General features: G+C 37.8%; 1 protein-coding gene across 1 annotated transcript in view; it reads right to left on the reverse strand.

Annotated features, from left to right (window-relative positions):
- Window positions 1-1,195: 1,195 nt before the first annotated feature.
- Window positions 1,196-20,130, reverse strand: part of AGPS (alkylglycerone phosphate synthase) — a 151,368-nt gene continuing 132,433 nt past the window's right edge. The window contains exon 20 of the mRNA XM_059166946.1: window positions 1,196-6,849. Coding sequence (XP_059022929.1) covers window positions 6,728-6,849 — 122 coding nt within the window. The 3' untranslated portion in view covers window positions 1,196-6,727. The remainder of the gene's footprint in view (window positions 6,850-20,130) is intronic.

The following is a 20,130-nucleotide window of genomic DNA, read 5'->3' on the forward strand; positions in this document are numbered from 1 at the left end:
TATTAGAATAGGGAAATCATTGCTACTACTCTGGCACATACAGGCTTAGACGCTTCACTTTAAGAACATCAAAGAGGAGGCACATGGGTGGCTCAGTCCGTCGAGTATCCAACTCTTGAGTTCAGCTCGGGTCCTGATCTTAGGGGTAGTGGGATCCAGCCCCACTCAGCAGACATCCTGTTTGAGATACTCTCTCTGTCCCTCCTCCCTGATTGCTCATACTTTTTTCTAAAAAAGAAAAGATAGTAATAATTAAATAAAAATTTAAAAATAAAATTTTGAGGCACCTGGTTTGCACGGTCAGTTAAACATGGACTCTTGGTTTTGGCTCGGGTCATGATCTCAGGGTTGTGAGACTGAGCCCTGTGTCATGTTCTGCAGTCAGTAAGGAATCTGCTTGAGACTCTCTCGCCTCCTCCCTCTGTCCCTCCACCTGCTAAAATAAATAAATCTAAAAAAAACAAAAAACAAAACCAAAAAACCCCACCGTATCAAGGAGGCACACAGGAAGAGACTGGGATGGTGATGGTTCTGCAAGTCACAGGAGCAAAAGCTCACTGAAGAAGATGTGGGGGAACATGAGCTGCCCTTCACTAGAGCACCTGGACAACTCTATGACTACAGAGCTAAAAGTCACCTTAGTGAATAGAAGAGGAAGGTGGATTTGTTTAAACAGCAAAAAACCCTTAATACTTGAAGATTTCAAGCTGGAACAGGCTTCCTGGAAAGACAGTAAATTCCCTGTGGTCACAGCAAAATGTTCAGGACGCCTGGTTAACTGTGGCCTGGGGGATAGGGGAAATTAGACAATTATGTTTGGGAAAAGGTAAGATGAGAGGATTTCTAAGGTTCATTCAGTCCAAGCTCATACGAGCCAGGCAGAAAACTTCTTTATTTAACTAAGAGCTGAAATCTTAGTGAGGTAAGTGGTTATTGAAATGGACCAAGTAAGGTTAGGTTCAACAGGTTTGGTCCTCAGTCATTTCAGAGCCCAGAAAACTGTAACCTTCCCTCCAGTTCAGGAGCCACAGGCAGGGAGAAGACCAGTGTCTGTACACATGTCCTTCAGTAACAAACAGAGAGGCTACTCATGGATACAGACTACATTCTATCACTCTCTGGCAGGCTAGCATGTCGTTGCTGAAATAAGGTTAAATGGGATCAACGTGAAATAAACAACTTCTGTAACAATGAGCGGTTTTGATATTGTTTTATTTCTTCCCAGCACATCTTAAAAATCATACATGGGCATTTGCTTATAGAACAGTACAGTCTAGGAAAAGCAATAAAAGGAGAAATCCAAACATACACCAAAAGCACAGTAGATAGACTATGTTTTGAGCCCTTGTGGAAAACAGTATGGCTCAGTCTGAACTGACAAAGCTGCGTTGAATCTCTCAGAAACTTCCCTTCCCATTACATATCAACATTTAAACTATAAACGTAAAGAGAAGAACTGTTTGTATGCATTAGTTACAGCAATATAATGGCTTACATACAAGAGCTTACCCACATGTAGTTCCCAAAAGATTACTACAGTACTGGCAGGAATATGTACTGCCTTGGAGGAAGACTCAGGATAAGATATTATTCAAGTCAAGTTGTATCAGAGCCGAAGTATTTCACAGGCTTAGCAAAAAAGGACAAAAATTAAGAGATATAATCTGCACATATTTCTCGTGAGATTTATCATTGTCCAGGAACAGAAATACTCATTATTCTGAAGGCACCATCACAGAAAAAAAGACTGACACACAATATAAGGAAGAGATCCCCCCACCCCAACAGGCCCTGCTCCTCAGGGAGCTGTGTGAGCTAACATCCAAAAGCAAGTAGTGGGTGTCTCAGGGACTGAGTGAGTAGGCCACATCCACTAAGCCACATCTTAGGGCTACTAAGTTGGGACAATAGAAATGAAAATCTAAGAATGAAAGTACATATAAATCCCATCAACTGAACGGATATATGAAGTACAGGTCCACCGTATAACTAGTGAAACAGACTAGAACAGACGATTCAAACCCACACTGTGGAAAGGATTTTCAGTATTTCTACACATAACTACTTAAATCCTGACATATTCTTGAAGAGGAAGAGCCCTGAACTACTAAACAATCTCAGTCTTTAAAGACTTAATTATCCTCTCCCACTCATTTTAAACAATGGCTATTTCATGGAAAAACAAAACAAAACAAAAATCCCAACAAGGCACTGTAAACTTTTGGGGAAATTCCTTACGAGGTCCAAAAAAAATAATTATTTATAGAAACTGTATATCAGTATAAGCATTTCATGTTCTTTACGAATATGTGAACAAGATTACTTTAAGTGTTAAACCGTAAGTTTCATAGGGTGCTCATATTTTTCATGAAAAACACTGCTAACAATAAGATGCCTGAAAAACAGGTATTTGTGCAGCTTAAAGATTCACACTAAAACATTTTTCTTTTCCTTCTCTCTCCCCCTTAGATTTGGAAGTTCAGTCTCTGAAAAATGTTCTTAATGATAATGTGTTATTTTTCTTCCTTGTGGAAAAAAAAAAAAGTTATAAAAAAAATCTCCTTTGGGAACCAAAAAAGAAATCTTTTCATGTTCACAGAACTCAAGTTCCTTCATTCTGTGATGGTTCTTTGGCTTGAGTGTTCCATATATCAGTGGTCCTCACTCAGGTTTATTAAGGAATAATAGAAGAGCATAGTGCTCATTTTCTGAGGATCTTCCTAGGTTCAAATTGGAATGCTTCAGGTTCAAGGGAGACTAAACACCTCCTAGGAATATAACATTGATTTAAAAAATAATTAGTGATAAAATCTAGCTAATTATATTCTAAAGGGGCTTGATTATGCTTCATTAATAAAATTATAAAATTTTGTTTTCGAATCAGTGGAAATATGAAGATGAAAAGCTAAAAATGAAAGAAAAACCCATATGCAAAGAGAACAATGAGCTTCCCACTCCCTTTGAAGAAAACAAAATCTCTTAGACGTGGGTGCATTTTATTAATGATACACATTTCTATAACCTGTTGATGTTACAAGTAGTTTTTACAAATTCCACACTGAAGGCAAACAGTGTGGTTTAGGAAGCAGAAACCCAAGGGTCTTACATCCTTCATAGCAGACAGCATAAAATTCAATAGTTAAAAAAAATCTTTTATATTTTCTGAATTTCAGCATCAATGTATACATTATTTCCTTTTCACGACCCTGAAATGAGTAAGAATTCAATGAATGTATTGACATATGGTTCATTTGGAGCCTTGAGCAAAGCCACACTTCCATACTCGTAAAGCCAAAAGTGATTCTGGATTCTTCAATCCAACACTGGCACTTAGTATTTTCAGCTTTTCTTCCACCATGAGCTAAGCCCTAATTAAAAGCAAAGTTGCCAAAGATTAAGTGGTAAATGCAAAGCTATTAAAGCTGTCCTTAATGCCTCAGTGTTCCTTAAAATGCAGACACTTCCCACAGCATTCCATTGTGGCTGCTTCAAGCGCCAGCACATCCAGCTTCTGAATCAATCCATGATCAGGAACTGTTTGTGTTCTACATTTATACAGAATAGATGCTCAACCACACCCAGCCCCATTTGAACAGTTGAGGTTACACGCTTCAGCTTGGGACTACAGGGCTTCTTTGATCAGCTCTGGTTAAGAAGTTGTAGCTAAAAAAGGAAAGAACAAAGAAAAATCTCTGGAGCCAGCATGCAGAAAGGCATTATCAAAAATGTAAGCTAGGACTTAGCAGTTACTAAGAGAATATTCTGAACACCAGGTTTCCTTGCAACCATCTGTATCTGACACACTGATGGAAGCTCATCCTTCACTGCGCTTATGTTTTCCAAAATACATCTATACAACTACATTTAAGAAGGCTTCCAGCTTCATAAGTAGCTCTTAATAGTACTAAATACATGTAAGCATTTACGATGTAAATTCCCAATTCCTCCCAAGACGAAAGAATTCAATCCTCTTTCTTTGTGGTAAAATGCTGGGCACAATAAACATGTGGCTTCCACAATTCTTACTAAACTAAAAAAGCTCAAGTTACTCAGTATAAGACAAAATTCACTTATGCACTGTATTTTGCACCAAACATTAAGGCATCAGTTTCTCTAAGGGTCAAAAAAGCCTGTTCATATTGAGTCTTTAGTATTCAATGCCACTTCTGACTAGCAGCAAGTTCCTAGTCCCACTAAAACCTCAACCCAAATGTAACATCAACAAATATTAGAAATATGACTAATTTAAGAAAGACAAGTCAATGTTTACGCTGTACTAAAAACCAAATCGGTTATGAGCTTTTAAAATTTTAAAGAAACTTATTCAAAATGAGTTTAAAAGCCTCACATAAACAATATACTCCATGCTTTAACTTTTATGAAACCATTTTCAGATATTCCAGAAATATGAGGCAAGGTTTAAGTGCCTCTGTGCATAATCAAGAACCCAGTTCTCCACAGAAACTAAGTACATTCCGAGGTATCTCTCAGAAGCAGGTGTGAGAAAGTGGGGTACCGGGTTTCTGATTTACTAAATCAGAGTGAAACAGCACTGGCAAGTGTTCATCTGTTTCAAAATCCCTGTAGAAATCATTCCAAGAACAGAATGTAGTCATCACTATAAAATCAAGGTTGGGGAGTCCTGCATACATGAAAGAAGAAAAACAAAGACATAAATCACTAATTATTCCGTAAGGTTCATGTAGAACAGTGAACACAACAATTTTCAGCTGTGACATTTATAGTTTCCTAAAACCAAATACAGATTTCTGAGGTTGCTGAAATCTGAACTCCCTGGGAGAGAATATTAGAACAATCACGTGCAAAGGAATGGGTCTGCTTATGAATCCGTAAATTTTATTTAAAAAAATTTACTCAGAAACATGTATACACTCCAGTGAGATATTACTACTGTATTAAGTTTTACATTTTGATCACCAGTTAGAGAAATTACCTTCATGAATAGATAGATGCATTTTATAAAGCTGAGATTTTTATAATTCTAGAGGCAAGTGGAATTTCCTCATCAAACATCCAACTATTTCAAATAGCAAGGGCTTTTAAAGCTAAGATCTGCTGGAAATTTTATAATTAAAAATAAATCACCAGTGAAGAGAGGCAGCTTCTAATAAATAAACATTTAGTTTTTGTTGTTAAACTGATTATTTAATTTTGATTTGCTTACAGATTTTAAGCTTATTAGTTTGAGGCCAATTTTATTACAAATTGTTTTATCATTTTGAAGTCTTAAAAATACCATTTTGTCAATTTAAATTTTCACTTTTCTGTTTAAGTATACTTCAGATATAAAAGGTATCAAACTGCCCAAAAATACTTTGGAGCTGTTGCTACATAGACAGACAGCGTGTCCTTTTAAAGGATCGTCTGCACTTTGACTTATATTATTTGATCAAATATTAATTTTAAAAAATTATCAAAAGTTAGGTATTGCATTAAGAAAAGAATCCATCCCAAAATGTGAATCATGAACCTTGACAGACAGTGATTCAAAGTAATAATTTTACTTATTTTAATATCCAGGTTTAAATGTAAAAATGTCTGCTAAATGTGATTAACCTTCTCCCTATTATTCAAGAAATATGACATTTCAAACTTTTGATTATGGCATGTGTATTAATATATTTTTTTCAAAATTTAGGTTAAACCAGTAATTCAAAAAGGCGTTAAATCACTATTAAAAACTAAACTGAAACTTTAGTTTTATATGAAAATTTATCATGTTGTTCAGGTTAATTAAAAAAAAATGGTTACTGAAACTTGAAGTTTTCAAATTCAGTAGTTAAATGATAGCTGTGTTTCGTTAGCCAAACGATTCTTTGAACTGGAGATATGAAGTGTAAGGAATCTTCCTTCTTCTACTCCTGTTGCAGCTTCTTATGCATCTCAGCAACAAGAATGTGAAATCAGAAACATTAGAACTGTTAAGCTGATAAAGGCATTCATTTCATGGTAAAACTGTCCTTCAAATACAATGAGTGATAGGTCAGTTTTTCTTATACAACATATGATGAAGGAACTAGGATATAACAGGAGATTTTCTCACTTATACACATACAATTCATACCCCAGTAGAAACAGAAACACGGAAAACTAAAACATGTCCCTAACAATAATTTTTAGACTGACTTAAGGTCTAAAACGCTATACTCATTTCAAAGAAAAATGTAGGCCAAGCACCTCACAGAACTGAAGGTATCCTAAGTAACAGGTTGCCTATGTTCTTTCCTGAGTACCCTCCTTAATGGCCTACTCACACTAGAATTTGTAATCACTCCGAACGGAATCCTTCCCTAGATATCTGCTTCCCAGCAACACCCTTTTAAAAAAGAGGCTGGATAAGCCGTGGATGACACCAAAATCTGCCTTTGTTCCCAAGGGGAGGCATCAATACAGAGCAGCTGGCAGCATCTTCCTTTGAAATAACAGCTAGCAGCCTTGTGCTGCCTGACTAAAATTTGAAATGACAACCAGTTGGCGATCAACTGATGCACCTACAAGGAGAGAGATTTAGGAATACCATCTGTCAATCCATAGATTTAGAAACAAAACAAATACAGAATGATTAACAACTTATTTTCAACCAACAAACAAACTTTGCTGAAATACAGTCCATGATATATTTGATTACTGGTATAACCATAGTTGAAGACTTAAAAAAAAAAAAAAAAAGAAAAAGTAACTTTTTTTTGTAACAACAGTAATGGATTTATAAAAGGTTTTTGTTTCCAAAGATGTTATTGGGGTCCACATACTCCTTGACAGACTTCAGCATCCCAAAGCCAACATCAGAGATACTTTCCTTTAGCCACTGCTTCCGTAACTTGCCCACTAGAAAAACAAAATAAAAAATGCTTCAGTATACACTATGATGCTGAGAACCAATCAATCTTGTGACCATGAGTGAACAAACACTGTGTGATAAATGCTTTTATTCAAAAATGAGAAATGTTTTGCTTTATTTGATTTATTGAGCCCACCAGACTATCAAGCTCATTAAGCCCAATGTATTCCCAGGGGAAGCCTGAGCTCCACAGTGTCTCCTTTCTCTGTAAACTGTGAAACGGAGATGAAGGAAGCCTGGGCTGAGATCAGGACCCACTTAACAAATAATAAAATGAGAAAAACATGCATTTCAAAAGAACCCACCTCCTGTCTTAACTACCAAAACACGCCAAAGTTTCAGAGAAAATTAACTTAACTAAAGAAAAACATCATCTCCAGATGAATTTATTGGGAATATTATAGCAAAAATGGCAGGATATATACATCCATAAAATATTGTAAAGCTTAAAATAATTAAGGAAATCTGAACCTGTAATGGGTTTAAGAAAAAATTGTGGTTATGAAACTTTCACTTGCATTTTATTTTCATATTGCTTTTAAATAAATTTACATGTTCCCTAATAATGGTTATTTTCTTCCTATTGTTTTTCCAAAATTAAAGATTTTTTTTTTTTTGGCACTAAATAAATACCTACTCCATTTAAAACTTAATCTTCTACTTTTATATATTGTATAATGTTCCCCTTTTCTGTTTCCAGCTCTTGCTAATTTAGGAATAATGAAGTAATATGATGATCCACAGCATAAATTATCTTTTTGAGGGCACCCAATGAAAAAACAAACTTTTCTAAGTAGAACTTTTATAAGAAAGGATATGTAAAAAAAATTTTGAAATGTTAACTTGCTTTGGCATTAAGAAAAGCAAAGCAATATGCTAATTTATCTGTGGCAAAATGGATAAATCTTTTAATTTACAGATAGGCTTATTTGCAGTTAGTACTTTTCAAACATATTATTGAAATAATTGAATTCAAATGGTCATTTTCCACAAATGTTCATTAATGATCCGAAGTCATCAACAGTGATTTAATTGGCCAACTGAAATGGAAACCTTCTTTCATTAAAGTATTCAGCCTGTCATTCTAAAATGCAATCTCATTTATCAGGCTGCAGTGATACACTGTAGCATCTGCCATTTGGAACCTTAAATACCATTTTAGGCTCAACTGAAACCATCTTTGTGTCCAGTTCTCCAGGAAACTATCAAATTGTCATTAAAATTATAGCACGATACATGCTCAGAAAGCAAAGTATTTCTGCGTGACTTCCAGAAATAAAAAAGTTTGCTGGAATTAAGATGGGGGAAAATGAGATAGAGCAGGGAAAAAAATCTTAAATTCAAAAAGAAAAAAACTGTTTAAAAGAACTCTAAAACCAGAAGCCAAACAAAACAGATTCTTATTCATGCAATCTCTACCACCCAAAAGACGTTCTACCACGTCCTCCTACTAGCTCCCAAAAGGACAACTGACTACAATGCTTTAGCCTTGGTTTTGTCATCTTCAAAGGGATTAGAATCTATGAAGTCTTTAAACTCAAACAGCCTATGATTTTAAGCACTCAAAAAAGTTACAAATCAGTTATTTTCCGATTTGCTCCAAGGGATTTAAAAAAAACAAACAAACACAACTACTTTGTAAGTGATAGAAGTCACATTATTATAAGCTACCCGCATGGAGGCAGCTCAAGGGAGAGGGGTGAAGAGCAGTCAATGTTAGTCTCCGTTATCTGTAATATAGTTTCACTGAATGTGTCCTGTGGTTATGGATGTAATTGTCCTGAAAAGACTGCAAACAACTGCTCCAACAAGATGGAGCACATTAGAACCTCAGCAGGATGCCCAACAGCTAGCTTGTCTGCCTGGTTTTACACCTCTAATAATAATGCAATTCCACAAGGAGTTGAACCATCCTCTGAGAAGCCACCCAACAGCCATTGCATATTTAATGAAGTTGCTCACCAAGCGCTGGAAAACAGAAGGTGCTTGGAGTGCATCATTAGTTCTGTCAGAAGGATAATTTACACATCTATCTTGTCAAATTTTCTATGGTTTATACTTTTACAATAATCAATCTAACATACATTTGATTAGTGAACTAGAAAGTAAAAAAAAAAAAAGGAAAAAGAAAAAAAGCAGTAGAGGCAAAATGGCTGTGGTCCCTCATAAACATATTTAATGAAAGAATTTAACCCCTTGATGGCAGAGGTCTCTGAGCTTCTTCCATCAGTGATAATAGAATTTGATCTAAGGTCAGAAATCATGGCCTATAAAAATTAAAGTGACCAGGAATCTTTTTAGTTTTGCTTACAATTAGGTCAGCTATACTGTAGGATAAGTGTACAGACAATCAGCCTTCTAAGACTTTAAGATGATTAATAGAAATAGTCTTCATAAAATGCTACCAAATAACATTTGGTAGTTTTCACAGATGAATCAATAAGTGAAAATAACACCAAAATACCAAAGACCAGGGGTGCCTGGGTGGCTCAGTGGGTTGAAGCCTCTGCCTTCAGCTCAGGTCATGATCTCAGGGTCCTGGGATCAAGCCCCACATTGGGCTCTCTGCTCAGTGGGGAGCCTGCTTCCTCCTCTCTCTCTCTGTCTGCCTGCCTCTCTGCCTACTTGTGATCTGTCTGTCAAATAAATAAATAAAAATCTAAAAAAAAAACCCAAAAACAAAACCCAAAGGCCATAATCTCAAAGAGAGATTACACTTCAAAGTAGAAGACTTTTATTCTAGAGCTAAACAACAACACTAATAATGTCCTTTGTACAATCCTTACCTGCACTGCATTTAGTCATTTAGAAATTAGTTGACTGTACTGGTCTGGATACGTTTAACACACAAGTACACAAATACATGTGTGCTTAAACATTTGCAGAGCTCATTTCAGAAATGGAGGAAACGACACTCTGTTCTTTATGTAGCATGCCATATTGGAGGAAGGGAGAATGGATAAGAATAGCAAATAACAGGCAGCCGAAGACTATTTCAGCATTCCTTGTGTGTATTCACACGTTATTCATGACAAGACATTTATGTACATTCTTACCACATGAAGTTTATGCTTCTTTCTGAACCTGGGTTATTCATGACTACTGACTCAACTATGTGTATTTGACTTCTGACTTTCCAGAAGTATAAACCTAGTCTAAGAGCTAAGACTAGAGCTTGTACTCCACAACTCACAATTATCCTATTGATGCCCAAAGTCTAAAGCCAGGTATTTAAGAGCCTTAGATATCTTTTTAAAAATGCAAAAATTTGGGTGCCTGGGTGGTTCAGTCGGTTAAGCATCTGCCTTCAGCTCAGGTCATAATCTCAGGGTCCTGGGACCCAGCCCCACATTGGCCTCCTATACTCAGTGGGAAGTCCGCTTGTCCCTCTCCCTCTACCCCTCCCCCTGGTCATTCTCTCTCTCCCTCTCAAAAAAATAAAATCTTAAAAAAAAAAAAGATACAAAAAATACAGACCAGCTAAATGCTGAACGTTATCAAAACGAAGAGGAAAATTCTTTTTCCACTCAAATTAAAGTGGAATTCACCTTTTTACAACTTAATATCTAATTATGTGTATACAGATTGGATAAGACAAGTTTTTTATGTTCCTCCACAATATACAGTATATTTTTAAAAAATTACTTTTGGGGGGCGCCTGGGTGGCTCAGTGGGTTAAGCCGCTGCCTTCGGCTCAGGTCATGATCTCAGGGTCCTGGGATCGAGTCCCACATCGGGCTCTCTGCTCGGCGGGGAGCCTGCTTCTCTCTCTCTCTCTCTCTCTCTGCCTGCCTCTCAACCTACCTGTGATCTCTCTCTGTCAAATAAATAAATAAAATCTTAAAAAAAAAATTACTTTTGGAACAGAGGAAATGGAAGCCTTTGGGGACAGTATTTGAAATCACAAGTTCAACAATCCCTTCTGGATGCTTAAGCTCCAAGAAAGAATGTTGTGGTATGATTGACCAAACATGTATGGGGAATACGGAAGTGCCGGGTGTGAAAAATGAAAAATCTACATGGTAGCCAGCCTAGTCACCAAAAATTATCTGAAACTACTCTTTGTGGTCTAAGGGACTGAAGGCTTTGCAGAAGCTACCAAATAGTCCTGTCTGTTTTTTCCTAAGATTTTATTTATTTGATAGAGAGAGAGATCACAAGTAGGCAGAGAGGCAGGCGGGGGGGGGGGGCAGGCTCCCTGCTGAGCAGAGAGCCTGATGTGGGGCTCGATCCCAGGACCCTGAGATCATGACCTGAGCCAAAGGCAGAGGCTTACCCCACTGAGCCACCCAGGTACCCCATCCCAAATAGTCCTGTTTTAAAAAAGGATAAATCTTTAAAAAAAAAAGGGGGGGGGACAAATCTGGGGTCTGCTGTCCAGAGTTCTTTTTAGTTAAATTAAAAACTTTTTGAATTATGAATCTGATTATAGGATTGCAAAGATTACATGCTTATTTAAAAAACAGATTATGAAACAGACTATACATTTAGAAGATTACCAAAGCTAAAGCTCAGAAGTAGAACTTAGCCACAGCTAAAAGCACCTAACCATTACTACATAACAACTATATTTTGAAAGTTCTAGTTTGAGCATCCTGCATATCACTTTAGCACTACTCTATAGGTCAGATGTTAAAGAGAAAATTTCGACTCAGGTGCTTGTTATGAGTGATCTGAGCATTAACTTTGTATTTCAAGTTTTAATTAATCCAACCAAACTACTGGTGGATTATGTAAGGAATCAGTGCTGGAATATCAGTGCTGGAATCAGCCCAACAACCTCACACCATTTGTGGTTCTGGCCCCATGAAACTTATTAGGTACTGGTAAGAAGAGAGAACATGGACAACCTCCACTCTGAGGTTATATGACTGCGAAGATGCTTCTTCAGAGCAAGGGTCTCAACATGGAAAGAGGATGCACTTGTCCAAGCATTCGTGCTACACAGCACATTTTTGTATGTGTTTGGTTCCGGTAGAGGTACATGCTGAATGTTAGCCAAAAGATCTCCAACTGAGGGATGCTAACATCCAGACTTTAAAGGCACATGAAATGGGACTAGGCCTATCCAAGAGTTTAGTTTAGTGCTTTGTGGATACTCAAGTCATGTTTCCATTTCTTTTTCAGATATTCGACTTATTTTCTACTAAAGAAATTTCCGATATTGAGATGACAAACACATGGATATAACAGGCTTTAATAAAGCAATTAAAACCTAATAGGATTTTTCTTTCATTAAATATTTAAAATGTCAATTTTTTTCATGCTCAGATTTCATCTGTGCAGTTCACACAATAGCTCGAAGATCTTACTGATCCTTGAATAGGTTTTTAGAGATTATGAAATAGAATAAAAGTCTGAATTTCTACGGCCAATAACAGATCACAGGAGATCTGTCTTCAGAATATAAACAAGTGATAATTCTGTTAGACTTCCCCCACAGAGGGCTTGACACACTTGAAATTCAAACCCAAGTTGTCAATTAATACCTATACAATGGAGTAAAAAGCATGTGAACAGGTGAAATAACATGAAATACATAAGGGCAGAAAAAAAATAGAAAATTTCATATGCTCTTTGAAGACTAGGGCCATGTTTTATTCATTTTTGTGGCTCTGTGGTAGAACAGTATATGTCACACAGAATACAATGTTAGTAGTCATAAAAAATAAATATTGAACCACAGTTATCTGTAAGTCTGTTAGATTAGGAGCAGAAATTCAAGTATCTAGGGAAAGCTATCTGAGTTTCCTTAATTTCCTTTGCTTCTATTTGCCTTGTACTTCCTATATTCTGGCGTTATTTCTTGGATATAAGCAGAGCTATTTATTTTATAGTAGCTAAAACAAGAGTTCAATCAAAGAACCTAAAGCTCTTTCCTTCAAATCGCTAGAACTCTTTGGACTCTATCAGTGGTTCTCAATGGAGGCAATTCTGCCCTTCAAGAGACATTTTTGGTTGTCCTATCTGGGATGATGTTACCAGCATCTAATGGACAGAGGCCAGGGATGCTGCTAAACATCTTAAACGCCCTTAACAGTCTCCACAACAAAGCACTATCTGCAGTGCCAAAATGAAGAAATCCTGGACTATGTGCTTCCAAGGGGCTCTCTTAGAAGCCCAAACAGTTTCCATAAGGGTAACAAACTCTCACTGTGACAATCAACTGGATTAAGGTGAACTTACTATGAATTTGAGGCTACTGACCAAACTGAAATTCTGGAGAAAGGATAAACGGAAGTTACATTTTAGAACATCAACCACTGATGACAAATGCTACTTTATTTTATTTTATCTATCTACCTACCTTTTTATTTATTTATTTAAAGATTTTTATTTACTTATTTCACAGAGAGAGATCACAAGTAGGCAGAGAGTCAGGCAGAGAGAGAGGAGGAAGCAGGCTCACCGCTGAGCAGAGAGTCCAATGTGGGGCTCGATCCCAGGACCCTGAGATCATGACCTGAGCTGAAGGCAGATGCTTTAATCCACTGAGGCACCAAGGCGCCCAGACAAATGTTACTTTATTTCATAAAAGTTAACTCCTGGAGAGGAGTCAAGAAGGCAGAGAAGTAGCAGGCTTTAGATAGCTTATCTAAAGATTGCAAACACCTACAAATCCAACGGGAGATCGAAGAGAAGAAGAACAGCAATTCTAGAAACAGAAAATCAACCACTTTCTGAAAGGTAGGACTGGCGGAGAAGTGAATCCAAAGCGACGGGAAGATAGACCATGGGGGGAGGGGCCGGCTCCCGGCCAAGCAGTGGAGCAATGGAGCATTAAATCAGGACTTTTAAAAGTCTGTTCCGCTGAGGGACATCGCTCCAGAGGCTAAACCACAGACCCCCCACACGGGGTCAGTGTGGCTTCAGGTCCCGCAGGGTCACAGAAGGATCGGGGTATCTGAGTGTCGCAGAGCTTGCGGGTATTAGAACGGGGAAGCCAGCCACAGAGACAGAGCCAGGGTGTGAGCTCTCAGCTCGGGGTTACCTTGAACCAGTCGCAGGCTCGGTAAGCTCGGACTGTGGTCAGAGGCCAGGGAGACAGGAGCAATTGCGCGCTATTCTCTGAGGGCGCACTGAGGAGTGGGGCCACGAGCTCTTGGCTCCTCCAGGCTGGAAACTGGGAGGCCGCCATTTTTCATTCCCATCTTCCGGAACTCTACAGAAAGTGTTCAGGGAACAAAAGCTCCCAAAAGTGAACCCGAGCTGATTACTCAGCCGGGCCCCCGGTAAGGGCGGTGCAATTCCGCCTGGGGCAAAGACACATGCAAATCACTACAACAGGCCCCTCCCCCAGAAGATCAATAAGAAATCCAACCAGGACCAAGTTCACCTACCAAGGAGTGCAGGTTCAATACCAAGAAGAGCAGCAGAATTCCAGAGGAGGAGAAAGCAAAGCACAGAACTCATGACTTTCTCCCCATGATTCTTTAGTCTTGCAGTTAATTTAATTTTTTTTTCAAGTTTTTTTCTTCTTGTGCTAAATTTTTTTAACTTTTACCCTTTTCTTTTTTAATGTTTTTAAACTAGTTTATCTAATATATATACATTTTCTCTTTTTTATATTTTTTCATTGTTTTCTTTTTTTAATTGTTTCTCTCTCTCTCTCTCTCTCTCTTTTTTTTTTTTCCTGAACCTCTTTTTATCCCCTTTCTCCCCACCATGATTTGGGATCTCTTCTGATTTGGTTAAAGTATATTTTCCTGGGGTCTTTGTCACCCTTTTAGTATTCTACTTGCTCCTTCATATACTCTTATCTGGACAAAATGACAAGACGGAAAAATTCACCACAAAAAAAAAAGAACAAGAGGCAGTACCGAAGGCTAGGAACCTAATTAATACAGACATTGGTAATATGTCAGATCTAGAGTTCAGAAAGACGATTTTCAGGGTTCTAGCCGGGCTCGAAAAAGGCATGGAAGACATTAGAGAAACTCTCTCGGGAGATATAAAAGCCCTTTCTGGAGAAATATAAGAACTAAAATCTAACCAAGTTGAAATCAAAAAAGCTATTAATGAGGTACAATAAAAAATGGAGGGTCTCACTGCTAGGATAAATGAGGCAGAAGAAAGAATTAGCGAAATAGAAGACCAAATGACAGAGAATAAAGAAGCTGAGCAAAAGAGGGACAAACAGCTAATGGACCACGAGGGGAGAATTCAAGAGATAAGTGACACCATAAAACGAAACAACATTAGAATAACTGGGATTCCAGAAGAAGAAGAAAGAGAGAGGGGAGCAGAAGGTCTATCAGAGAGAATTATTGTAGAGAATTAACCTAATATGGCAAAGGGAACAAGCATCAAAATCCAGGAGGTGCAGAGAACCCCCCTCAAAATCAACAAGGATAGGTCCTCACCCCGTCACCTAATAATAAAATTTATAAGGCTCAGTGACAAAGAGAAAATCCTGAAAGCAGTCCAGGAAAAGAAGTCTGTAACATACAATGGTAAAAATATTAGATTGGCAGCAGTTATCCACAGAGACCTGGCAGGCCAGAAAGAGCTGGCATGATATATTCAGAGCACTAAAAGAGAACAACATGCAGCTAAGAATACTATATCCAGCTAGGCTATCATTGAAAATAGAAGGAGAGATAAAAAGCTTCCAGGACAAACAAAAACTGAAAGAATTTGTGAACACCAAACCAGCTCCACAGGAAATACCGAAAGGGGTCCTCTAAGCAAAAAGAAAGCCTAAAAGTAGTAGATCAGAAAGGAACAGAGACAATATACAGTAATAGTCACCTTACAGGCAATACAATGGCACTAAATTCATATCTCTCAATAGTTACCCTGAATGTTAATGGGCTAAAAGCCCCAATCAAAAGACACAGAGTATCAGAATGGATAAAAAAACAAAAGCCATCTATATGTTGCCTACAAGAAACTCATTTAGACCCGAAGACACCTCCAGATTTAAAGTGAGGGGGTGGAAAACAATTTACCATGCTAATGGACATCAGAAGAAAGCAGGGGTGGCAATCCTTATATCAAATCAATTAGATTTTAAGCCAAAGACGCTAATAAGAGATGAGGAAGGTCACTATATCATACTCAAAGGAGATCTAACAATTTTAAATATCTATGTCCCCAACGTGGCAGCAGCCAACTATATAAACCAATTAAAAATCAAAGAAACACATCAACAATAATACAATAATAGTAGGGGACTTTAACACTCCCCTCACTGAAATGGGCAGATCATCCAAGCAAAAAGATCAACAAGGAAATAAAAGGTTTAAAATACACACTGGACCAGATGGACATCACAAATATATTCAGAACATTTCATCCCAAAGCAAGAGAATACACATTCTTCTCTGGTGCACATGGAACATTCTCCAGAATAGATCACATCCTGGGTCCTAAATCAGGTCTCAACCGGTATCAAAAGATTGGGATCATTCCCTGCATATTTTCAGACCACAATGCTCTGAAGCTAGAACTCAATCACAAGAGGAAATCTGGAAAGAACCCAAAACAGGGGGACTAAACAGCATCCTTTTAAAGAATGAATGGGTCAACCAAGAAATTAAAGAAGAATTGAAAAAATTCATGGAAACAAATGATAATGAAAACACAACGGTTCAAAATCTGTGGGACACAGCAAAGGCAGTCCTGAGAGGAAAATATATAGCGATACAAGCCTTTCTCAAGAAACAAGAAAGGTCTCAAGTACACAACCTAACCCTACACCTAAAGGAGATGGAGAAAGAACAAGAAAGAAAGCCAAAACCCAGCAAGAGAAGAGAAATCTTAAAGATCAGAGCAGAAATCAATGAAATAGAAACCAAAAAAAACCAATAGAACAAATCAATGAAACTAGGAGCTGGTTCATTGAAATAATTAATAAGATTGAAAAACCCCTGGCCAGAGTTATCAAAAAGAAAAGAGAAAGGACCCAAATAAATAAAATCATGAGTGAAAGAGGAGAGATCACAACTAACACCAAAGAAATACAAACAATTATAAGAACATACTATGAGCAACTCTACGCCAACAAATTTGACAATCTGGAAGAAATGGATGCACTCCTAGAGACATATAAACTACCAAAACTGAACCAGGAGGAAACAGAAAACCTAAACAGACCCATAACCCGTAAGGAGATTGAAACAGTCATCAAAAAATCTCCAAACAAACAAAAGCCCAGGGTCAGACGGCCTCCCAGGGGAATTCTACCAAACATTTAAAGAAGAGCTAATTCCTATTCTCCTGAAACTGTTCTAAAAAATAGAAATAGAAGAAAAACTTCCAAACTCATTTTATGAGGCCAGCATCACCTTGATCCCAAAACCAGACAAGGATCCCATCAAAAAAGAGAACTACAGACCAATATCCTTGATGAACACAGATGAGAAAATTCTCACCAAAATACTAGCCAATAGGATTCAACAGTACATTAAAAGGATTATTCACAACCAAGTGGGATTTATTCCAGGGCTGCAAGGTTGATTCAACATGTGCAAATCAATCAATGTGATACAACACATTAATAAAAGAAAGAACAAGGACCATATGATACTCTCAATAGATGCTGAAAAAGCATTTGACAAAATACAACATCCCTTCCTGATCAAAACTCTTCAAAGTGTAGGGATAGAGGGCACATACCTCAATATTATCAAAGCCATCTATGAAAAACCCACCACAAATATCATTCTCAATGGAGAAAAACTGAAAGCTTTTCCTCAAGGTCAGGAACATGGCAAGGATGTCCGTTATCACCACTGCTGTTCAACATAGTACTAGAAGTCCTAGCCTCAGCAATCAGACAACAAAAAGAAATTAAAGGCATCCAAATTGGCAAAGACGAAGTCAAACTATCACTCTTTGCAGATGATATGATACTATATGTGGAAATCCCAAAAGACTCCACTCCCAAAACTGCTAGAACTTGTATAGGAATTCAGTAAAGTGTCAGGATATAAAATCAATGCACAGAAGTCAGTTGCATTTCTCATCACCAACAAGACAGAAGAAAGAGAAATTAAGGAGTCAATCCCATTTATAATTGCACCCAAAACTACAAGATACCTAGGAATAAACCTAACCAAAGAGGCCCAGAATCTATACTCAGAAAACTATAAAGTACTCATGAAAGAAATTGAGGAAGACACAAAGAAATGGAAAAATGTTCCATGCTCCTGGATTGGAAAAACAAATATTGTGAAAATGTCTATGCTACCTAAAGCAATCTACACGTTTAATGCAATTCTTATCAAAATACCATCCATTTTTTTCAAATAAATGGAACAAATAATCCTAAAATTTATATGGAACCAGAAAAGACCTTGAATAGCCAAAGGAATATTGAAAAAGAAAGCCAAAGTTGGTGGCATTACAATTCTGGACTTCAAGCTCTATTACAAAGCTGTCATCATCAAGACAGCATGGTACTGGCACAAAAACAGACCCACAGATCAATGGAACAAAATAGAGAGCCCAGAAATAGACCCTCAACTCTATGGTCAGCTAATCTTTGACAAAGCAGGAAAGAATGTCCAATGAAAAAAAGACAGCCTCTTTAATAAACAGTGTTGGGAAAACTGGACAGCCACATGCAGAAAAATGAAATTGGACCATTTCTTTACACCACACACGAAAATAGACTCAAAATGGATGAAGGACCTCAATGTGAGAAAGGAATCCATCAAAATCCTTGAGGAGAACACAGGCAGCAACCTCTTCAACCTCAGCCGCAGCAACGTCTTCCTAGGAATATCGCCAAAGGCAAGGGAAGCAAGGGCAAAAATGAACTATTGGGATTTCATCAAGATCAAAAGCTTTTGCACAGCAAAGGAAACAGTTAACAAAACCAAGAGGCAACTGAAAGAATGGGAGAAGATATCTGCAAACGACATATCAGATAAAGGACTAGTGTCCAAAATCTATAAAGAACTTAGCAAACTCAACACCCAAAGAACAAATAATCCAATCAAGAAATGGGCAGAAGACATGAACAGACATTTCTGCAAAGAAGACATCCAGATGACCAACAGACACGTGAAAAAGTGCTCCATATCACTCGGCATCAGGGAAATACAAATCAAAACCATAATGAGATACCACCTCACACCAATCAGAATGGCTAAAATTAACAAGTCAGGAAATGACAGATGCTGGTGAGGATGGGAGAAAGGGGACCCCTCCTACACTGTTGGTGGGAATGCAAGCTGGTGCAACCCCTCTGGAAAACAGCATGGAGATTTCTCAAAAAGTTGAAAATAGAACTACCCTATGACCTAGCAATGCACTACTGTAGTGATCCAAAGGGGCACGGGCACCCGAATGTTTATAGCAGCAATGTCTACAATAGCCAAACTATGGAAAGAACCTAGATGTCAACAGCTGAATGGATAAAGATGTGATATATATACACAATGGAGTACTATGCAGCCATCAAAAGAAATGAAATCTTGCCATTTGTGACGACGTGGATGGAACTAGAGAGTATCATACTTAGTGAAATAAGTCAATCGGAGAAAGACAGCTATCATATGATCTCCCTGATATGAGGAAGCGGAGATGCAACATGGGGGGTTAAGGGGGTAGGAGAAGAATAAATGAAACAAGATGGGATTGGGAGGGAGTCAAACCATAAGTGACTCTTAATTTCACAGAACAAACTGAGGGTTGCTGGGGGGAGGGGGCTTGAGAGAGGGGGGTGGGGTTATGGACATTGGGGAGGGTATGTGCTATGGTGAGTGCTGTGAAGTGTGTAAACCTGGGGATAAAAATATATGTTTATATTTTAAAAAAAAAGTTAACTCCTAAAATCGTGAATATCTATTGAAAAAAAACCTGTAAGTCATTTTTTGTGCCATTTTCCTACCCAATGCATGAATATATATATACATGAAATAAAGCTTAACAGCACTATCTGATACAATTCTCTTATGATGATACAATGTTCTTTATCTGCACTATTCGGCATCGTTGCTCCTACCCACATGTGGGTATGAGCATTTGAAGTATAGCTAGTGCAAGTGAGAAAATGAATTTTTAATTTAATTTAATTTTTTAAAAAGATTTTTAAAATTATTTGAGAGAACACAAGCAGCAGGGAGAAGCAGAGGGAGAGGCAGCTGAGCAAGCAGCCTCACTCAGGGCTCAATCCCAGGACGCCAGGATCACGACCTAAGCTGAAGGCAGACACTCAACTGATTGAGCCATGCAGACACCCCGTGCATTTTTACTCTTAATTAATTTTTTTTTAAAGGCAGAGAGGTAAGGCAGGGGCAGAGGAAGAAAGAGAATCT

Source organism: Mustela lutreola, chromosome 3 (assembly GCF_030435805.1).
Source record: "Mustela lutreola isolate mMusLut2 chromosome 3, mMusLut2.pri, whole genome shotgun sequence".
NCBI lineage: Eukaryota > Metazoa > Chordata > Mammalia > Carnivora > Mustelidae > Mustela > Mustela lutreola.